Here is a 16,364-nt window from a genome sequence, read left to right as displayed (position 1 = left end):
GGAGATAAAGCTGGATACAGCACTGAAGGGAGTTTAAGAGCCTGCAGCCTCTCAGACTTTAGAGAACTAAATTTCTGCAGTAAGAGAAAACCTGAGGTCTATGAAACTGTGAGTTTCTGGACTCCCAGGAAGCCATGCAGTGCCTACTGACAGGCTGCCATGAAATACTTAATGGCTGTTTAATAGCTCAGGTAAAGAAAAGATGCTCCATTTTGTCTGCTCCTCTATGGAAATTTGCCGAGACCACACACACAATGTACAGCACTGTCACATAAGAAAACACTTCCATTGTTTTCCTTTGGTCCCACTCAAAAAAGGCAGTTAACAAAATTTTAATTTTGTCCTTAACAATGAAAGAGAACACCCCTAAAGAAAGGGAAATGATCTCAGCTAGATAGGCTAGCTGTTACTCTAAACAAGAGGTGCTACTGAACACATATCACATCAGTCTATGGGATGCTCAGCCTCTTCTACAATGCAGCACGCTCACACCCGCCTCCTTCCTCTCTTCTCCACCGAGGAGCAGCACACACCTGTACTGCGGGATCACTGAGCAAACAGTGTTTGCACTCTCCCAGCCACCAAGACTGTTATTTCCATTGCTCATGAATAGATCACATCTGGGAAAAAATGCTTTCTGCACTCTTCTCAGCAAGAAGTGGACAAAATTTGCTCCCAAATATGCCAATATGTTTTTCAAATTACATTTCAAAAGTCCTCCTTAGAAACAGAGACTGCCTCTGATTTACAGATCACAAACGACTTCTCTACACTTATACTCTATACTATCTGCTCTTATAGGAATGAATCCAAGAGGAGATACTGGCCTGAAGAGACCTTTCATCTTCTTTCAGCAGTACAGAAACATTGATGAGCAAGTGTGCTGGCACCTCTGGCTGTGTAAGCTCAGAAGTGCAACAGCTGGGAATCGCAGCAGAAAGAGATTGGTAGCGCAGCGAGTAGAAGACATGTTTGGTAATGCTGTTCTCCCAGCCAGGCATTGCCAGGAAAGACAGCTGTTGTATTTGGTAACTATTCCTTATATGTTGATTATGATGTTCATTGACATCATTTTTTCTATTCCTACTGTTGGCCTTCCCTTCAATCCATAAAATCCAACAAGAAGGAAGACAGGTTTTTGATAAGCATAGTTTGAGCTACACTTTGTGAAGTTCAGAGTTCAAGCTATTTTCACGCTATGACTAGGTGCATGATCCACAAAACATTTCATGAACGTTTATACGTACAAATTTGGTTGGCCCTTAACTGAATTCCAGTCTGACTGAGCTCCAGGAATGGGAATATTTCCAGAAATCATGTTTTAAGCCCAGACTGCCAAATAATTTTGGAAAATAAACTTTAGGAGAAAAATAAAACTATAACCCAACTCAATTCATCTTTATTTTCCAAAATGAAGACAAAACCAAAGAAGTAAAACTTGTCAATACCTTGCAATCTTGAATGAACATGAGAAAATAATCATGTTTGCAGCCTTTAAAATGATAAAAAGGGCAAAATGGATGGACTGAAATATGCTCTGTGAATGACTTGGTTCGTTTTTCATGTCACCCTGTTCTTCCTAACTCCAGATCTCATATACATGTCTTTCATGAATGGTGACATTCATTAGCAGTTTGATTACAAGATGCTAATGTAAGCCATTCCTGTGATGCTAGTTGCTACTCCCTAGGCTTTAGGCTAGAGAAAAGCAATACCGTCCACAAAATTGGAAACTTCTCAATAGGACTGTCTGGGTTGGGTAATGAATCCAAACTTGCTTTCAGACCCGCACACATGACAAATGGGGTGAGACAACAATGAAGAGAAATGAGTACAAAACATACTCACCAAACTAGGTGAGCAATTCCTCTAATTTCCTAGAAGCTACCTGCAGTAGCAAAGGCCACTTGTCTAGTGTGACTAGAAGGGCCTACTTCTTTTTGACAAGTGAAAGGCTGACACTGAGATTCAAATCACACAAAAATAAAATGCAAAGTAACCTTGGATCACAGAAAGAATCTCATGACAAACATGCATGCTCATTGTGATATATATTTTCAAGAAACTAAATTCCACACAATGGACAGCAAAATAATTTTCTCTATAGTGCTCCATTATGGCAACAACTTTTGCCTCTGTGGAGAAAATCTCAAACTGGCTCTCAAACGTTTTGAAACATTAAAGAAATCTTTGAACAGTCCTAGAAAACAAAATCGTAATGTGCTGAACTTCAAGCCTTAAGAAGTTGAAGACACCTGGGTCCTATTTCAGCAGACTTCTTCCTTTGAAACCTGAATGTCAAATACAGTGTAGCTACCAGATGTAAGGTTAGATCAGGTGTCACTGAACCCTAGGCGGGTTTTGCTGCACCTCAAGAGGGCTGCACTGACCTCAGCAGACTGTCTCCCTGCTTACCCCAAGTCTGCCTCAGGCCCAGACAAGCACACTGCTTGCAAGCATCCTCTCATTAGGTGCAACATAGAATACCACTTACTTGTATGGGATGTGTTTGCTTCCATTGACAAGGGCGAGGATGACATTGCCCAGTGCTGACAATGAGAGACAGAGGCCAGAGCTTCCCTCCCGGTTTTTGCTGAGCACTTTCACACAGCTACCCAGGTCAATAAGATGCAAGCGGCTGCGACCTCCAGACACTGCCATAAACAAAGAAAGCAAACGGTTAGCATGTGCTTCCAAAAGCAGCTGCCAGGAAAGCAAAAGACTTGCCACAACTTGCAAAGAGGAAACAATCCAGAAACCTTTCCTAATTCACGTTAGCAGCAAGAAACTGTAGGGGTCCTGTTAACTCACTCTCAGCCTTTACTGCTGTACATTGCTGTCCACTCCGGACTTGCTTAAAAATTGCTGAGGCTTTCAGTACTCACCCGCTTCTGCAGGTTTAACTCTGTGGGAGTCACCACTGTGCGGTTTTGTTGTTGGTTTGTTTTTTTTTTAATATAGCTCTATTAGCCTATACCTGAGTTGGTTCTGTTTCTGTCTCTGTCATTACGGGTCCTCTGTCCAGAAAATGACAGGCTGAGAATTGCTTCTTGGTGAGCAGTGATCCTGTGGTAGCTCCTCTTATCCTTCCCATCTTGAACACTGAATCTTCAGAAGAACCGGTGGCGTCTGTGGGATGTTCAACTTTGCTTTAAGTCTATATACTTTTACATTATCATTTGGGCTAAGAAAAGGTTTGCCTTGCCATGGGTAATGGATTGTGGACAAGCTGCTCTGTTCTGAAAATAGCTTCTGTAAAACTAGCAGTGGATTCCTATGGTTTTTTTCTTGTTTACTCTGTATCAACACACTGCATTTAAAGTGAAAAGATGCTACCTTTTGAAACACCAAGATTAACAGACATTTGCTCTCTTAAAAAACCTATGGTTCCTTATGAACCCAGGATGGTCACTATGCAGACTTTACAAAAGTGCTTCTAATTCTCTATTATCTCAAGACAATTTCCTAGCTGGGGTTTTTTGCATCTGATCTTTGACCACTCCTCCCTATTCTCAAGAGTTAGTTTAGAAGCAATCTGTAGGAAAAGGTAGTTTTATTTCTAGGATCTTAACTCAAAAGTTAAGAGCACTATTTGAGGACACAAACATAACTTAAACAGGAGTGGAAATACTTTCACATCTGAGTTTACCTCTATGCAAATAAATTCACAGCCATTTTGACAAGCACCTCAACTTATGCATCTGGTAAAAAGAAATATTAGCGGTGGGGGGAGACCAGTTCACAAGCAAAGATGGCGATGGGAGCAACTACATGATGGGGACCTTACGAAAGATGTTTCCAGATACATTTCATTGCTTTGGAAATGTCTTGTCAACCCCAAGCATGTTTTTTCAATGACTCTGCATTCAGTAGCTGTGGTACCATGCCATGGTATACAGGCATGTAGGTGCCATAGGAGGTAGAAGGAAATAAGTTTACGTAGATACGTGAAGAAGACACTCATAAAACTTCCACATATTGACAAAAAGTTGATACACAATCATATAATTTTGCAGATTTGCTCATAGAAAGTCTACTATGAAAAATGGATATAAATACAGAAAACATACAGCTACTAAAGGTATATGTAACTATTAGCTGTAACTTAAAGCACATTAACCTACACTGAAAAAATAAGGAGAGAGATATTTAATTTTGCAAGCACTGCAAAACACAGGGCTCACTGCTTATTGCTACTACCTGGTGTCTTGCATGACACAAAACTTTCTGTAAAAATATAAAGCCTTTCTGTAAAATGTGTTATATATAATTCTGTAATTCTGTTTCAGTTTCAGGTGATAGCTAATTAAAACAAACAACAATAAAACTACGAGTAGATTTTTATGATAAAAGAAAAAAGAAACATGAGTAAAGAGAAAGAAGAATAGAAGATAAGAAAATAAAAGCAAAGCAAAGCAGAGAGAAAAAAAGAAGGAAGAAAGAAGAAAGAGAGAAGAAGAAAGAAGAGAGAAGACTTTTTCTGTGAATGGTTTATGCTATGGGATTTGAAGGTAATATTCCAAAAATGTAGCCAGCATCTCTGTCAACAATTGTTAAAATACAGTAACTTCTGCTTCTTTTAAGTCCTGTTAGTGCTCCAGCTACATCAGGTATTAGGCAACACAGGACTCCCATGTATTAAAATAAAAGAAAAAAGAAACATGAGTAAAGAGAAAGAAGAATAGAAGATAAGAAAATAAAAGCAAAGCAAAGCAGAGAGAAAAAAAAGAAGGAAGAAAGAAGAAAGAGAGAAGAAGAAAGAAGAGAGAAGACTTTTTCTGTGAATGGTTTATGCTATGGGATTTGAAGGTAATATTCCAAAAATGTAGCCAGCATCTCTGTCAACAATTGTTAAAATACAGTAACTTCTGCTTCTTTTAAGTCCTGTTAGTGCTCCAGCTACATCAGGTATTAGGCAACACAGGACTCCCATGTATTAAATTATACTGCGATATAGGTTAAATCATGCCGAGTATTACAAAACAGAAGTGAAAATAAATGTCTGATTAAAACTAATGTTGGTGGCTAGACATTCAAAACGCTGTAACGGTCCCCAGATTATATGATTGGGGGACCATTCCCCCAGTCCTTCCATTACACATGTCCATGGAAGTTTCACCACTGTGCTCTCAGTGGTGGGAAGTGGTGGGATACTTCTCACGGGAAGTATCCACATGCACTACGGGCTCCTGCACTCGCCGCAGAAAACCAGGCTTCCCTGGGGAACCGTCCAGGCAGCTGCACCTTCACCTCCTCTGAACTGCTCATGGAGGACCCTTGCCTCCCCTCTAAGAGTCCTTAAAACTCTGAGACTTAAAAGTCCCTGAGTCCTCTAGGACTGCTACCCTCAGAAGGCTGAAATTACCTTTTTTGAGTATCCCCTAATGATTTACTTAGAAAAACAAAGAAATGTGTTTAGTTGCTACTGAAAATGACTGCAGGTGACTTTACTGAATTATATATAATAAATATTTCTGTTGCTAAGATTACCAGACATTGGGTAAACAAAAGAAAATGAAAGAAATCGCTACCCTTCAAAATCTTAGTCATACTGTTTCCACACATATTTCTATTACACGGGTTGAGGAAATCCAGAATAAGAGAAATTTTTTGATCTTTCCTTCTTATTTAATTTACAAGTCAAAGTAAAACACTTTTAGGATGGCAGATCCACTTGCTTGATCTGAAAATGAAGTTATTTGTTAGGCAAGTTCTCCATTAATGTGCCTGGCAACTATAGAGAGAAGAAGAGAAGTGGAACATCCTAACACTTGTTTTTGTCTATGGCCACAGAGACTTTGCAGAGCTGACAGCTGAAAAATGACTGTGCCAGTTCTGCCACAATGCCATTTATTTCAATGGTGCTAAGCCTGCTTCATGACATTCCTGGTAATGAATCTAACAAGGAGGTAAGTACAGTACCAATGCGTTATTCTAACAGTCATTTTTTACCAAAATCATACGTTAGCCAGCCCTTTAATCTCTTATCCTTTAGAAGCTGGGTTTCTTTTTTTTCTTTCTTTTTCCTATCCTTTTTTAATTCTGTTACTGGAATCTATATCTCTACTATCTTCATGTTGTTTTCTGAAAAGTCCTTCATTACAGCAGGAGACAGTGATAATCACTAGGCGCCCTTTCTGAGCAGCTGGAATTCCCCCCTCATTCAATTATCAGCAAGATCTGACCCTGCCTGGCTTGTGAGGCCACTCAGATATGGAAACTTGAAGACAGGAGGTGGTATGGTCACGAGACAAAGATATAACTACAGGCAGTGGGCAAAGTATGCCATATTGTAATCCAACAGGATCATGTCTTCTTTTTTTAAAATGAGTCATTACAGCCACAGGAAAATATTTTTTCCCCTTTTATTAATTCCATTTGAAAACAGTAGAAAAGGACTGTGCATGCATGTATGTGTTCAGTAAAAGGCATGGAGCATTAAATAATTGTAATAATAATTCCCTCAAAATCAGCCATCTTTATTCCTATGAACCAGTCCATTTGAGCATTCAGTCTTTGAGCATATCAGACATTAATACTGCAGTGGTGTTCACCCACTACACATCATAGCTTGCAATCTATTCCTTATTACAAATAACCTATGCAGAGCCAGGAGCTGAAACATATGCTATTTCTGCAGAATTGCTTAAGTCCACAAATTTAAAAAAGCAGAGGTCACTGGTGTCTTTCAAACAAACATTTTTCCCTGTAAAACATGATTATTTAAAAAAAGAATTTTAATGTGAAAGTTTTCTTTTTCGGTGGGGGTGCTTCTTATATTATACAAATCTTCTATCACTGGAACTTACTAAAAAAAACCCCTCTGTATATGTCCAGTTATAAACAATTTCGGAGACTTGAAGCAGAAGATAAATATAATAAAAACATATAAATGGTGCAAGTCAAATAAACTCTTGAAAATTATAGAAACATATAAGTAGACATGGAAGCATCTTTTCCTCATTTACAAGTGGGAGATAGAAGTAAAGACACAAGCCAGTGAAAGCATCTATAGCAAAGAGAAGGAGCAAGCCAATCTGAAAAGCCCAGAGCCTTTACAAAGAACCATGAGAGTCCTTTGTGCACATGTAGTTGGGCCAGCAACTAAAATATCATGTATCTCCAAGAAAAGGTACAGTTTACGCATTGCCAACATCAGCTTACACACACACTGCCCTATTTGGGTGTCGAAGAGGATCAGCTAATGTAAGGGTGGCAAGGAATTCCTGTCGCCGTAATATTCTAATCCATGATTTTAACACTATCAGTAAAGATAATACTAAAAGCCAATTTAAAAAACACTTTTTTTTTAGATACAGAGGCCCACTTAGTGCTGAGGACTAACTGTTAGTATCTCCACAATGACAACTAAATTGACAAATGATGGTAATAATCCCCAGTGGCCTTTAATGGCCTTTGGTGGGTCTTTACCAGGCAGGTGGACAGTCTGCTGGTATGAATGGCCCTACCCCATGCTGAATGGAGAACTCTGCTAATTTTCACCACTAAAGAGTATTGTTTAAAGGCCTGTTTAAAACCAGTTTCCAGGCAGGTTTGGAGGAGACAGAAGGGAGCGAAGGGACAGCTTACTTCCGCCTTTGCCGCTCTTCTCCATGCGGTACTGGTAAATGTGCAGAGTGAAGAGCATGTGGGAGTTGCGGTGATCCTCCTCGTCACAGTCCCGCTGGCTGCTGCGACGCGAGGTGATGGCGGCATCGAGGAAGAAGGCAGCCTTCTCTGCCGTAGGGGCGCGGAGCTCGCTCTGATTCTGAAGCTGCAGGTTAACACAAGGAAGAAATTACCTAGGAACTCCCACACAAGTCAACACTACCAGACAACTTCCTGCAGTCAATGCACACTGTGGATACTCTGGCTTCTGATGGGACCGAAAAGGAGGAGGTGCCCGATGGAATGAGACCCTCCTGACACTGGCAGTGGCAATACCATGCTCTCCAGGAGCCCCACAATTGAATCCAGGCTTTTGAGGGTTCTCACTTGGGGTATCTCTGGTGGCAGTTGTTACACATAAACCCCAGCAACTGGAAACCGTCCTATAGTCTGGCCAGATGCATAAATTTGTTCCTTCACTTTCTCAGAATTTTAAGCTATTTGTTCTCATTAATTATTCATTATTTTCATTAGTTTTACAGCTTTTTTTTCCCTGCATTGCTGGCTCTGGCAACCACTGTGTCCTTCTGATGGTTAGAAGTGAAAAAAAAAAAATGGTGGAAGACATGTCAATCCCAAATTCAACAGTTGGTGGAGACTGGCAGGGGCAGGACTACGTGTTACCCTTCAGAAAGTGTTAGAAGGGAGCAGTCCACAGATAAATCTGGGAAATAACAGGACTGAAGCTTGTGTTCAGCCCCATAGCATGTGGGGAGCAGCACAGAAGAGAAGCCTTTTTCTTGTCCCTTCATACCACATGCTTATGCACCTGCTCATGAGCCAGAGCAATCCATTAAATGGAACAAGGCAGGTAATGTACATACATTCACATTTGCTGGACCTCAATCCCAGCCACCAGCCTGCTCTTATCTCTCCAAAGTGATAGACAGCATAGGAGGGCAGATATTATTAACCCCCCCGTGACATTAGGAATGCATGCATGTTTCATGTCACCTAAGATTAGTTTGTCTGTGGAAGGGACATGTGACTGCAATCTGATGGCATTAGTTTCGGCAGTACACAGAGCTGGCCCACAGCCCATAGGATAGACTTGTTTTGTCTGGCATAATAACAGCGAGGAATTCCCATTCTCAGGGTTTGTTCCCCTGCGATGTAATACAGCTAGAAGTTAAGTTCTCCTAGAGGAGACAGTTCTCTTGTCTTCTCTTCGTAACCATTAACCAGCCTGAGGAGGGCATAAAGCCAAGGCTCTGCGTGGGATGGGGTGACACAGCTGAAGGCTAAGCCCTCTCTAGAAAGAGGGAGGGGGGCAGGAAGGAGTTAACAAGGCAAGCAGAAGGCAGGCCAGTCTGTGGGCTGATCTCACTAATGTAAGCAACAAGAAAATATGCACACTTGGAAAGGTCCAATGACAGACAGTATGACATATGGTGATTATTCATTTGCTATACACGCTGATGATTTTGCATATCTGTATGGCTATAATATAATATCCTCCCTTCATCTGAGGATTTTGAGAATTCAGGTGTAGGACACATGACTCCAGAATGTCACTATGTCTGTAAACACAGATACATAGATGTCTCGTGGAGCTACCTTTTCTCCACTGATCTAAAATAATTCATTTTGTATATGGCTGTTCTGTCTGTATCGACAGGAAAATAAGCAACAATAATGGAATATTTATTATTATTGCTATTGTGCTTAAATACTTTAGTAAAGAATTGAGCTCTAAGGAGAGGCTAGTTGTTACACAGTTAGGTAACAGATGTAACACACATATGCTAATTCAGATCTTAACTGGCCCATCTATCACCCCAGTGGGAACTGCGAAGACTCAAGTCTCCCATCTTATATTCACCAGACTGCACCCATTACTGGATATCAGAGGGTGAGATTTCTTGTGATACTGTAAGTATTTCATAAAGCACTAAAGCCAGGAGTCAAGTGAGAATGAGAACCCTAATTGTTATTTAAAATCAAGATGCAACTTTGTAGTCCTTGGGTAGAATGGAAAAGAGTGGAAAATATGATCTAAGTACGTCCAAAAGGCTTAAACCACAAAGAGATAAAACACAAAATTTGTTACTTGCTGTTTAAAATCTCATGATTCATTACTTTTGTGAATGTGAATCATGATTTCTAGGTGCTTGGAGCTGGAAATAGGATACATGACCCTGTAGGTCTGTTCCCTCCTCCCTCCATTCCCCATCCTTGGATAGGCAGTGCTCTGCAGGTTCTGGATGGTAGCAGCCTTTGCCTTTAAGGTTGAAAGAATGTATTCAAGCTACATCATGCTGGTTTGCTCCCTCTTCATTTACTCATACAAAAATCAGATTCACTCCCTCACAGACAGCAAAATGAAAGAATAGGCCTTTTTTCACCTCAAACCAAGAGGGGGAAAAAAAATAGGGCTGCTGAGACTTTCTAGCAGTTACCCAGGAAATACATGAGCCAGTTACTCATTCCCGCTAAACCTCCAAACCTAAGAAGAGTTAGAGTTATTCTTGGCTTGCCCAGCTCAGGAATTTATTTCTTGGCAGCAATTAATAAGTAGCGATTAATGCTTCCTACAACATCGCTAATGCAAGTGCTATAAATAATGTAGTTTATAAAGAGATAAACAGCCATATTAATGGCCTCCAGTTATTTGTGCAGTACTGTAAATATTTTAGCTTGTTGTTTTACAAAAGAGAGATCACACTTTTTTTTTTTTTTTTTAAGAATGAGGTGAATTTTTGTTTGCACTGAATGTTTTCACATTTTACTGCAAACACAAGCCCCTGCTCAACATTAGTTATACCAGAGGTACAAATATTTAGGCCAGGAGAGCAGATGGCCCTGCAGCTGCAGGTCATAAAGTTCTTACATGTTTTAAAGTAAACACTTTCAAGTCTATAAACTTTATGCTGAGGGTAGTTCTTGAATTTGAACCATCTTAATAGCTCAAAAAAAGAAAAAGAAGTCACATTGCTTGTTCAGTGTAAAATGAACCTTGGATTCACCTGCATGCCATAAATGGGGTCTTCACAAAGGTAGACACCTGGGGACTGGCCATCTTGCAGGCTGCCTGTAGCCACCTCTGACAAGAGGTCTCTCAGATTTTCTTCTTTCCCCCACACTTCCACTGCAGAAATTCGGACTGAGAAGCGGGCTCCTGTCTTCTCTTTGCGTTCATTAATCAACTTGAAGAGCCAGGAGATGGCACAAGGGATTATACCGAGGTTTTGCATGGAATCATCCTTCCCGATCATGGTATATGACTTCCCTGTCAGGAAGAGGGGGATGGAGAAAAGATAACAACATCACTCCCAGGACCTTCACAGCCTTCTGTCAAGAGAGATTATCCTGCATAGCCTCATGAAAATAACTTCTTCGCTACAATAAGAACAGTCAGCAAGGGAGAAAGATAGGCAGGTAGACAAATAGTACATGGAAACTGGAGAGCATTTAAAACCAACAGACGAAATCTTGAGCTGCTTTCAAAAATCATTACCTCATGCATTCCCTTGACATCCCCCATTCCCCAGGCAGGGTGCTGCAGGTCCCTACCACACAACACTGCAGCCTCTGATGTGGGTGAATAGTGGGGGGAATTGAGCAGAGCAGGAGTGCTATGGTCTCTAAAAATCCCTGCTTTAGATACTGTGAGTGTGGTATTCTTTGAATACCATTTTACTTCAAAGCACTATACTACGCTTCATACGCTGGGGTTGGGATTGACATAAACCTGGTCCCGGAATCATAAAGATGTAACTTCATACAGAAGAAAACCCAGGTACATGTGGTCATTTGGTGCATAAGTGGATCCACAACAAGAAATATTTTATCTGGGTCAAAACCTTGCCCTGGTTTGCTATTATTTGACTCTGCAATTATAGCTCTGGCTTGAGTCTGCTGTAAAAGTTTGCTGATTGAGAACAGACACAGAGTACTATCTTATACTGCTTTAGGTGTCACTACATATAATGCTCTTAGACAAGTTTTCTAAAGCTCCTAAATTTATAAGCCAAATGATAAAGGTATACATCCTTTCAGGCAAGTACTTGTGGCTTCTTTACCTTGTTTCATTTCTTATGTTGAATCTATGTGGATAAAGATCAGCAAAGAAAATATTTCTATGTATGTATCTGTGGCAAGGTCTGGGTGTGTCCACCGTTGGTGGAATGGTGGCGGTGCAGCTAACGAAGCAACTGCAGAGACTCAACTCGTGCTCTAGCAAAGCCCTAGCTAGGCCGCCTCTCTAAAGGACACGTAGCACTTGTGAGACACCATTATCCGGTGGCTTTCTTTTCCATCTCATTTGCCTTCTCGTGTTTGGCAGGTCACAGGGGGTTAAATATCCAAGTGCTCATCCTCGCAGTACTCCTGCCTGCCCAGAAGGGCCTTGTGGTTAGTTGGACCAGTGGCCCTGCTCCATTCGTTGTACCAGAGCTGGTGGCATTGCAGCATTCAGTACTCTCCAGTTTTTGTTGCCTATAATTTGGGATAATACTGGGATAAAGCTTGATCTTCTTTATCACTTGAAAAACTGAATTATCCTTTTAAGTTGTATGTGTATGTCTGTGTTTCTTTGAGACAGTAAAGAATGGAGATCATTGCACACATACAATACAACCCTCTTCATTAAAGAGACAGTATTTTCAAAATACTATTAGATAAGTATGAACAAAATATGATTACTCTTGAAATCCAGTTATCTCAAAAGAATAGTGTTAATGATGATGATTCTCCTTTTTATTGTCTTTCCATGAATACCTGAAATGCTGCTGATGCGTTTGCAAAGAGCGAGTTTTGATCCATTGGTAACATTCAGTTAACCATTAGAATAGGGTTTGTTGGAGACAGAATAGGAAGAGGTTAGTAATGAGTGAATTGTCTAATCAGGTAATAGAATATAAATCAAACTACTTGAGCGCCCAGTCACAGCACCTGAATAGTGCCATCACAAACATCAAGTTCTTGAGTGGATACTCACAGCCTTTACACAGTTTGGTAAAAGTGGTATTTTGGCAGTCTCCAATACCAAGCACATCTGTAAAACTGTAGAACATTGTTGGATCATTCATTAACAATCCACTGTTGGATCATTCATTAACAATTGAAGACAGTGCTAAAAATTGCTGTAGTACTCAGGGGACGGAATGAAGCAACAACTCAAAGATAACTTCTGTTGCAAAGAGCATGCTGCCAACATTTAGACAATATGCAAAGTGAATAGATGTGTAAGCAAGAGGTGAAGGTGTAGTACAAGGTCATGCACAGTGTACCACTTTCAAATACAATGTGCATAGGCACAGACAAATGAAAGTTTGTTTTCCCTAATCTAATGTACTAGCAATCTTGGGTTAAAAATATTCACTTTGCTGCTTGAATAGGGAAATTTAACAGTACCAACCAAGCTTGGCATGGCCAAAGCAGAACACGCAGCCATCTGCCCCATTGACCACAGACTGGATCACCTCAGCCACAGTCCCAGCACATACTTCAGCCTGTCACGGGTATTTAAAAAAAAAAAAAAAGAAAAAAATAAGAAAAAAAAGAAAGAAGATAAAACCATTAACAATAATAAGGAAAGTCAACAGAGTATTTTCACTGGAAAATGGTCGTAACGTCATCAGTGCTCCAGATAGCATGTTCAAGTATCAAAAAGTCTAATCCTCTTTGTCTCATTCATGTGACCTGTGCTGTTGATGGGAATTACATTACTTGTGTAAGCACATGAAGCAGGACTTTTACTCTGTGTCAAGTAAGTTTCATTTGCTGAAGCATCAACATCCTTTGTGGGGTTAAACAAAATACACATACTGTAAGGGGATGTGGTTGGTTTGTCAGAACTGCCTATTTAGGGGACTTTAAAAATACATTTTTGATTAAAAAACAATCAAATACTGAGGAAATTTTTACAGGCTCTATTATTTGCCCAGTTATGGACTGAGTTCAATTCCACTAGCAGGTGGGTAAGGAATGTAAGGAGAACAAACAGCCTCTTTGGTATTAGTTAGGGAACATATCTTAATTTTCCTCTACATTATCATGAGTCTTCTTAGCTTTTAGCAGCAGTAGGCTCCATGCTGAAGACTGTAGCAGTATTTTAAGAAGTACAACACACAGATTTACCCTGGGCATTCTTAGATTTAAGGTTCAAGGAGGCTGAATGGTCTATAGTGCTTCTGCAGCAACTGCCTATCAGTAGTAGGTGAAACTAAATCAGAATTTGCAGTTTAGGCTTCTACGTGAAGCACTTCACATTTGATAATAAATCATGTAAATTCACTTAGTTCATGGGTATTTCTAGACTATCTCTCTAATAGTAAATCAAATGGGCCAAGAAAGGGACTGTTCACAGGCCAGCCCTTGAACAGCATCCAGGCGTTAGTCTGGGAGGTGCTAGCTGCCTGGACCAGAGCTAGGTCAGGGATTGACCTAATGATACGATCATACAACAGTGCCTTAGCTGGCCCTGTGTCCTCGCTCTGTTCAGTTTATGAGTACAGAAGCAGCCTTACAGTACTGTTTTCTAATTATACTTTGCAATGTTACTTTACTCTTCTACTGTCCTCCTCATGACATTTGGGTAACATGGTTCATCAAACCAAAGAAGTCTAATAAAAATAAGAAATCTGAATATATACATATGAATAAAGATTTGTGGACTAAAATCCCCATCCTCCTATTGTAAACTGTACAATAGAACACTGTATAAATAATCCTTGACTTAATGAATAGAGGACAGCATTAGAAAACTGCAGTTCTGATCAGATCACTGTATACACCAGATAATAAGATTTTATAATATTCAATAACTTGTTGATATTGAGGATTTGCCTACTAGGCACCATTTAGCACACTTATTGCACATATAATTTTAGGAGCAATTATTTACAGTAAAGAATAAAGAAAGCACACAATTATCGAGATACAATTTAATAAACTGATTTCATTATTTATGACATTGGCAGACCAAATTCAGCCCTGGTCTAACTCCACTGAAAGTACTACTGTTGCAGCAGAAATTAATTTGGCTCTGGTGCACGCTATTCTTTGGATAACTATTCTGATCATACATTGCCTACCTGTGATGCATCTTGGGGGAAAACTGCATCGAAAGCAAACATCTTGGGTGGAACCTGGTTGCCCCTTTTCTGGAAAGCATTCTGACCTCCACAGGCCAACGGGTCATACAGCGTGATTTGCTTCTTACGGGGGTCAACTTTTAAGAAAGAGCTGGACTCAGACGTGTCTCTGGCAAGCGTGGAAGAAATGCGCACCATGACTTTGACCTGTCAGCAAACACACAAAAAGATGACCGCATTTGATTAGTCTGTTGGATGCTCTGGACTGGTATGCTGAATGAACTTTCGAATTACACTCAACCAAATCATACTTGCTTGCTGTAGCTAGCATCTGTCTCAGTGGAAGTCAGTGAAGACACAGGAATTACTATAGGCAGAATTTGGCCTAAAACACACAGTGAATAAAGCCAGAACTCATCTCCATCTACTTCAACAAGCAACTTGTGTATTTAGAATTATGAGGTACATCATGGTGTTTTAGTGTCAATGTTACTCAAGTACAATGATGAGGTATTACATCACCTTGTCTTACTCTCGGCATAAATTGAATATTAACCGTACCCCAGTGGCCTAATTAAGAAAGCTGAAAGGTAATCTAGACTGCTAAGCTATCAGAACTGCTGTGGTTTCTACAAAGCAGTCTGATCAATAAAGCAAGCACATAAAAGCCAGATCTGTAATTTACACCTTTCCGATTCTAATCCAAATGCAAAAAGATGAAGTGCTCAGTTCTAAGTGTCATCATCAAAGAGGTGTGAAAAGAGCCCTGTTTTAATGGTCAGATTTTGAAATTATTGGTAAGGGAGTAGAATGTAATAAGTGATAAAAGATTTGTTAAAACATGTTAGCTCACAACTCATTAAATGGCTACATAATAAGACGTTATACCTAAGACAAAAATACATCTTCATGGATTTAATGAGGTTATACTGCATCCTTAGCCCAGTTGGTAAGCAATTTAGATGTAAGTAAAACTGGTGACAGTTGGTCTGGCTTTGGTTGTCCCCATAAATTCACCACCTGCAGACACCCAAGTTCCTGAACTTTAAAGGGCAAACATCACCTCTCTGCCAGCTCTTGCCTCTAGCCACACCTGCACACTCTTTGTCCTAGAGCAGACTGACTTTCACACCAACCAGACAGAACTTTTATCTAAATACTCCTTAACTGTATGTCACTTGTATCAAACCCACCCACGGTTGGCATGCAAGTGACTACAAAGGGTCACCTCAGCACAGGGAGGGAGCACATCTGCTGTTGGAATGGCAGCTGCACCCTGGGAGGAGGTTGTAGCCCTAAAAGTTAGATGAGGCTGCAGTTTCTGTTGGCCTCATTGAGACTGGTACTCTTTGTATGTAGATCTCATTTCATGCTGGCCTAAACTCATCCCACATGGAAATAAATTGGCTGCTTTGAGAGGTAAAATCTGGGCAAATTCATTTTTGACACAACTCCTTTGAAGACAACACAATGAGACCAGAGATTAATTAGGATTATTCAGTATTTTCATGATGTCTTCTCTATATGTCTGTGAGTCAAAGTGGTAATTTGACTCCACATTTTTTAACCTGGGAAAACAAGTTATCATGATGAAAGATTGTGAAATGGTCACAAGTCTGTGCACATTATTTCAGTTTTACACAATTAGTGAGGGAAAGA

General features: G+C 40.2%; 1 protein-coding gene across 1 annotated transcript in view; it reads right to left on the bottom strand.

The window, feature by feature from the left end:
- The window catches only part of KIF26B (kinesin family member 26B), a 208,413-nt gene that overhangs the window by 48,528 nt on the left and 143,521 nt on the right, over positions 1-16,364 (bottom strand). The window contains exons 6-10 of the mRNA XM_009321268.1: positions 14,706-14,912; positions 13,028-13,121; positions 10,635-10,897; positions 7,591-7,774; positions 2,495-2,654 (exon numbers count right to left, since the gene is read on the bottom strand). Coding sequence (XP_009319543.1) covers positions 2,495-2,654; positions 7,591-7,774; positions 10,635-10,897; positions 13,028-13,121; positions 14,706-14,912 — 908 coding nt within the window. The remainder of the gene's footprint in view (positions 1-2,494; positions 2,655-7,590; positions 7,775-10,634; positions 10,898-13,027; positions 13,122-14,705; positions 14,913-16,364) is intronic.

This window comes from Pygoscelis adeliae, unplaced genomic scaffold, assembly GCF_000699105.1.
Source record: "Pygoscelis adeliae isolate BGI_AS28 unplaced genomic scaffold, ASM69910v1 Scaffold463, whole genome shotgun sequence".
Classification (NCBI taxonomy): domain Eukaryota; kingdom Metazoa; phylum Chordata; class Aves; order Sphenisciformes; family Spheniscidae; genus Pygoscelis; species Pygoscelis adeliae.
Note: the sequence above shows the minus strand (reverse complement) of the source record. Positions and strands in the feature narration are given on the sequence as shown.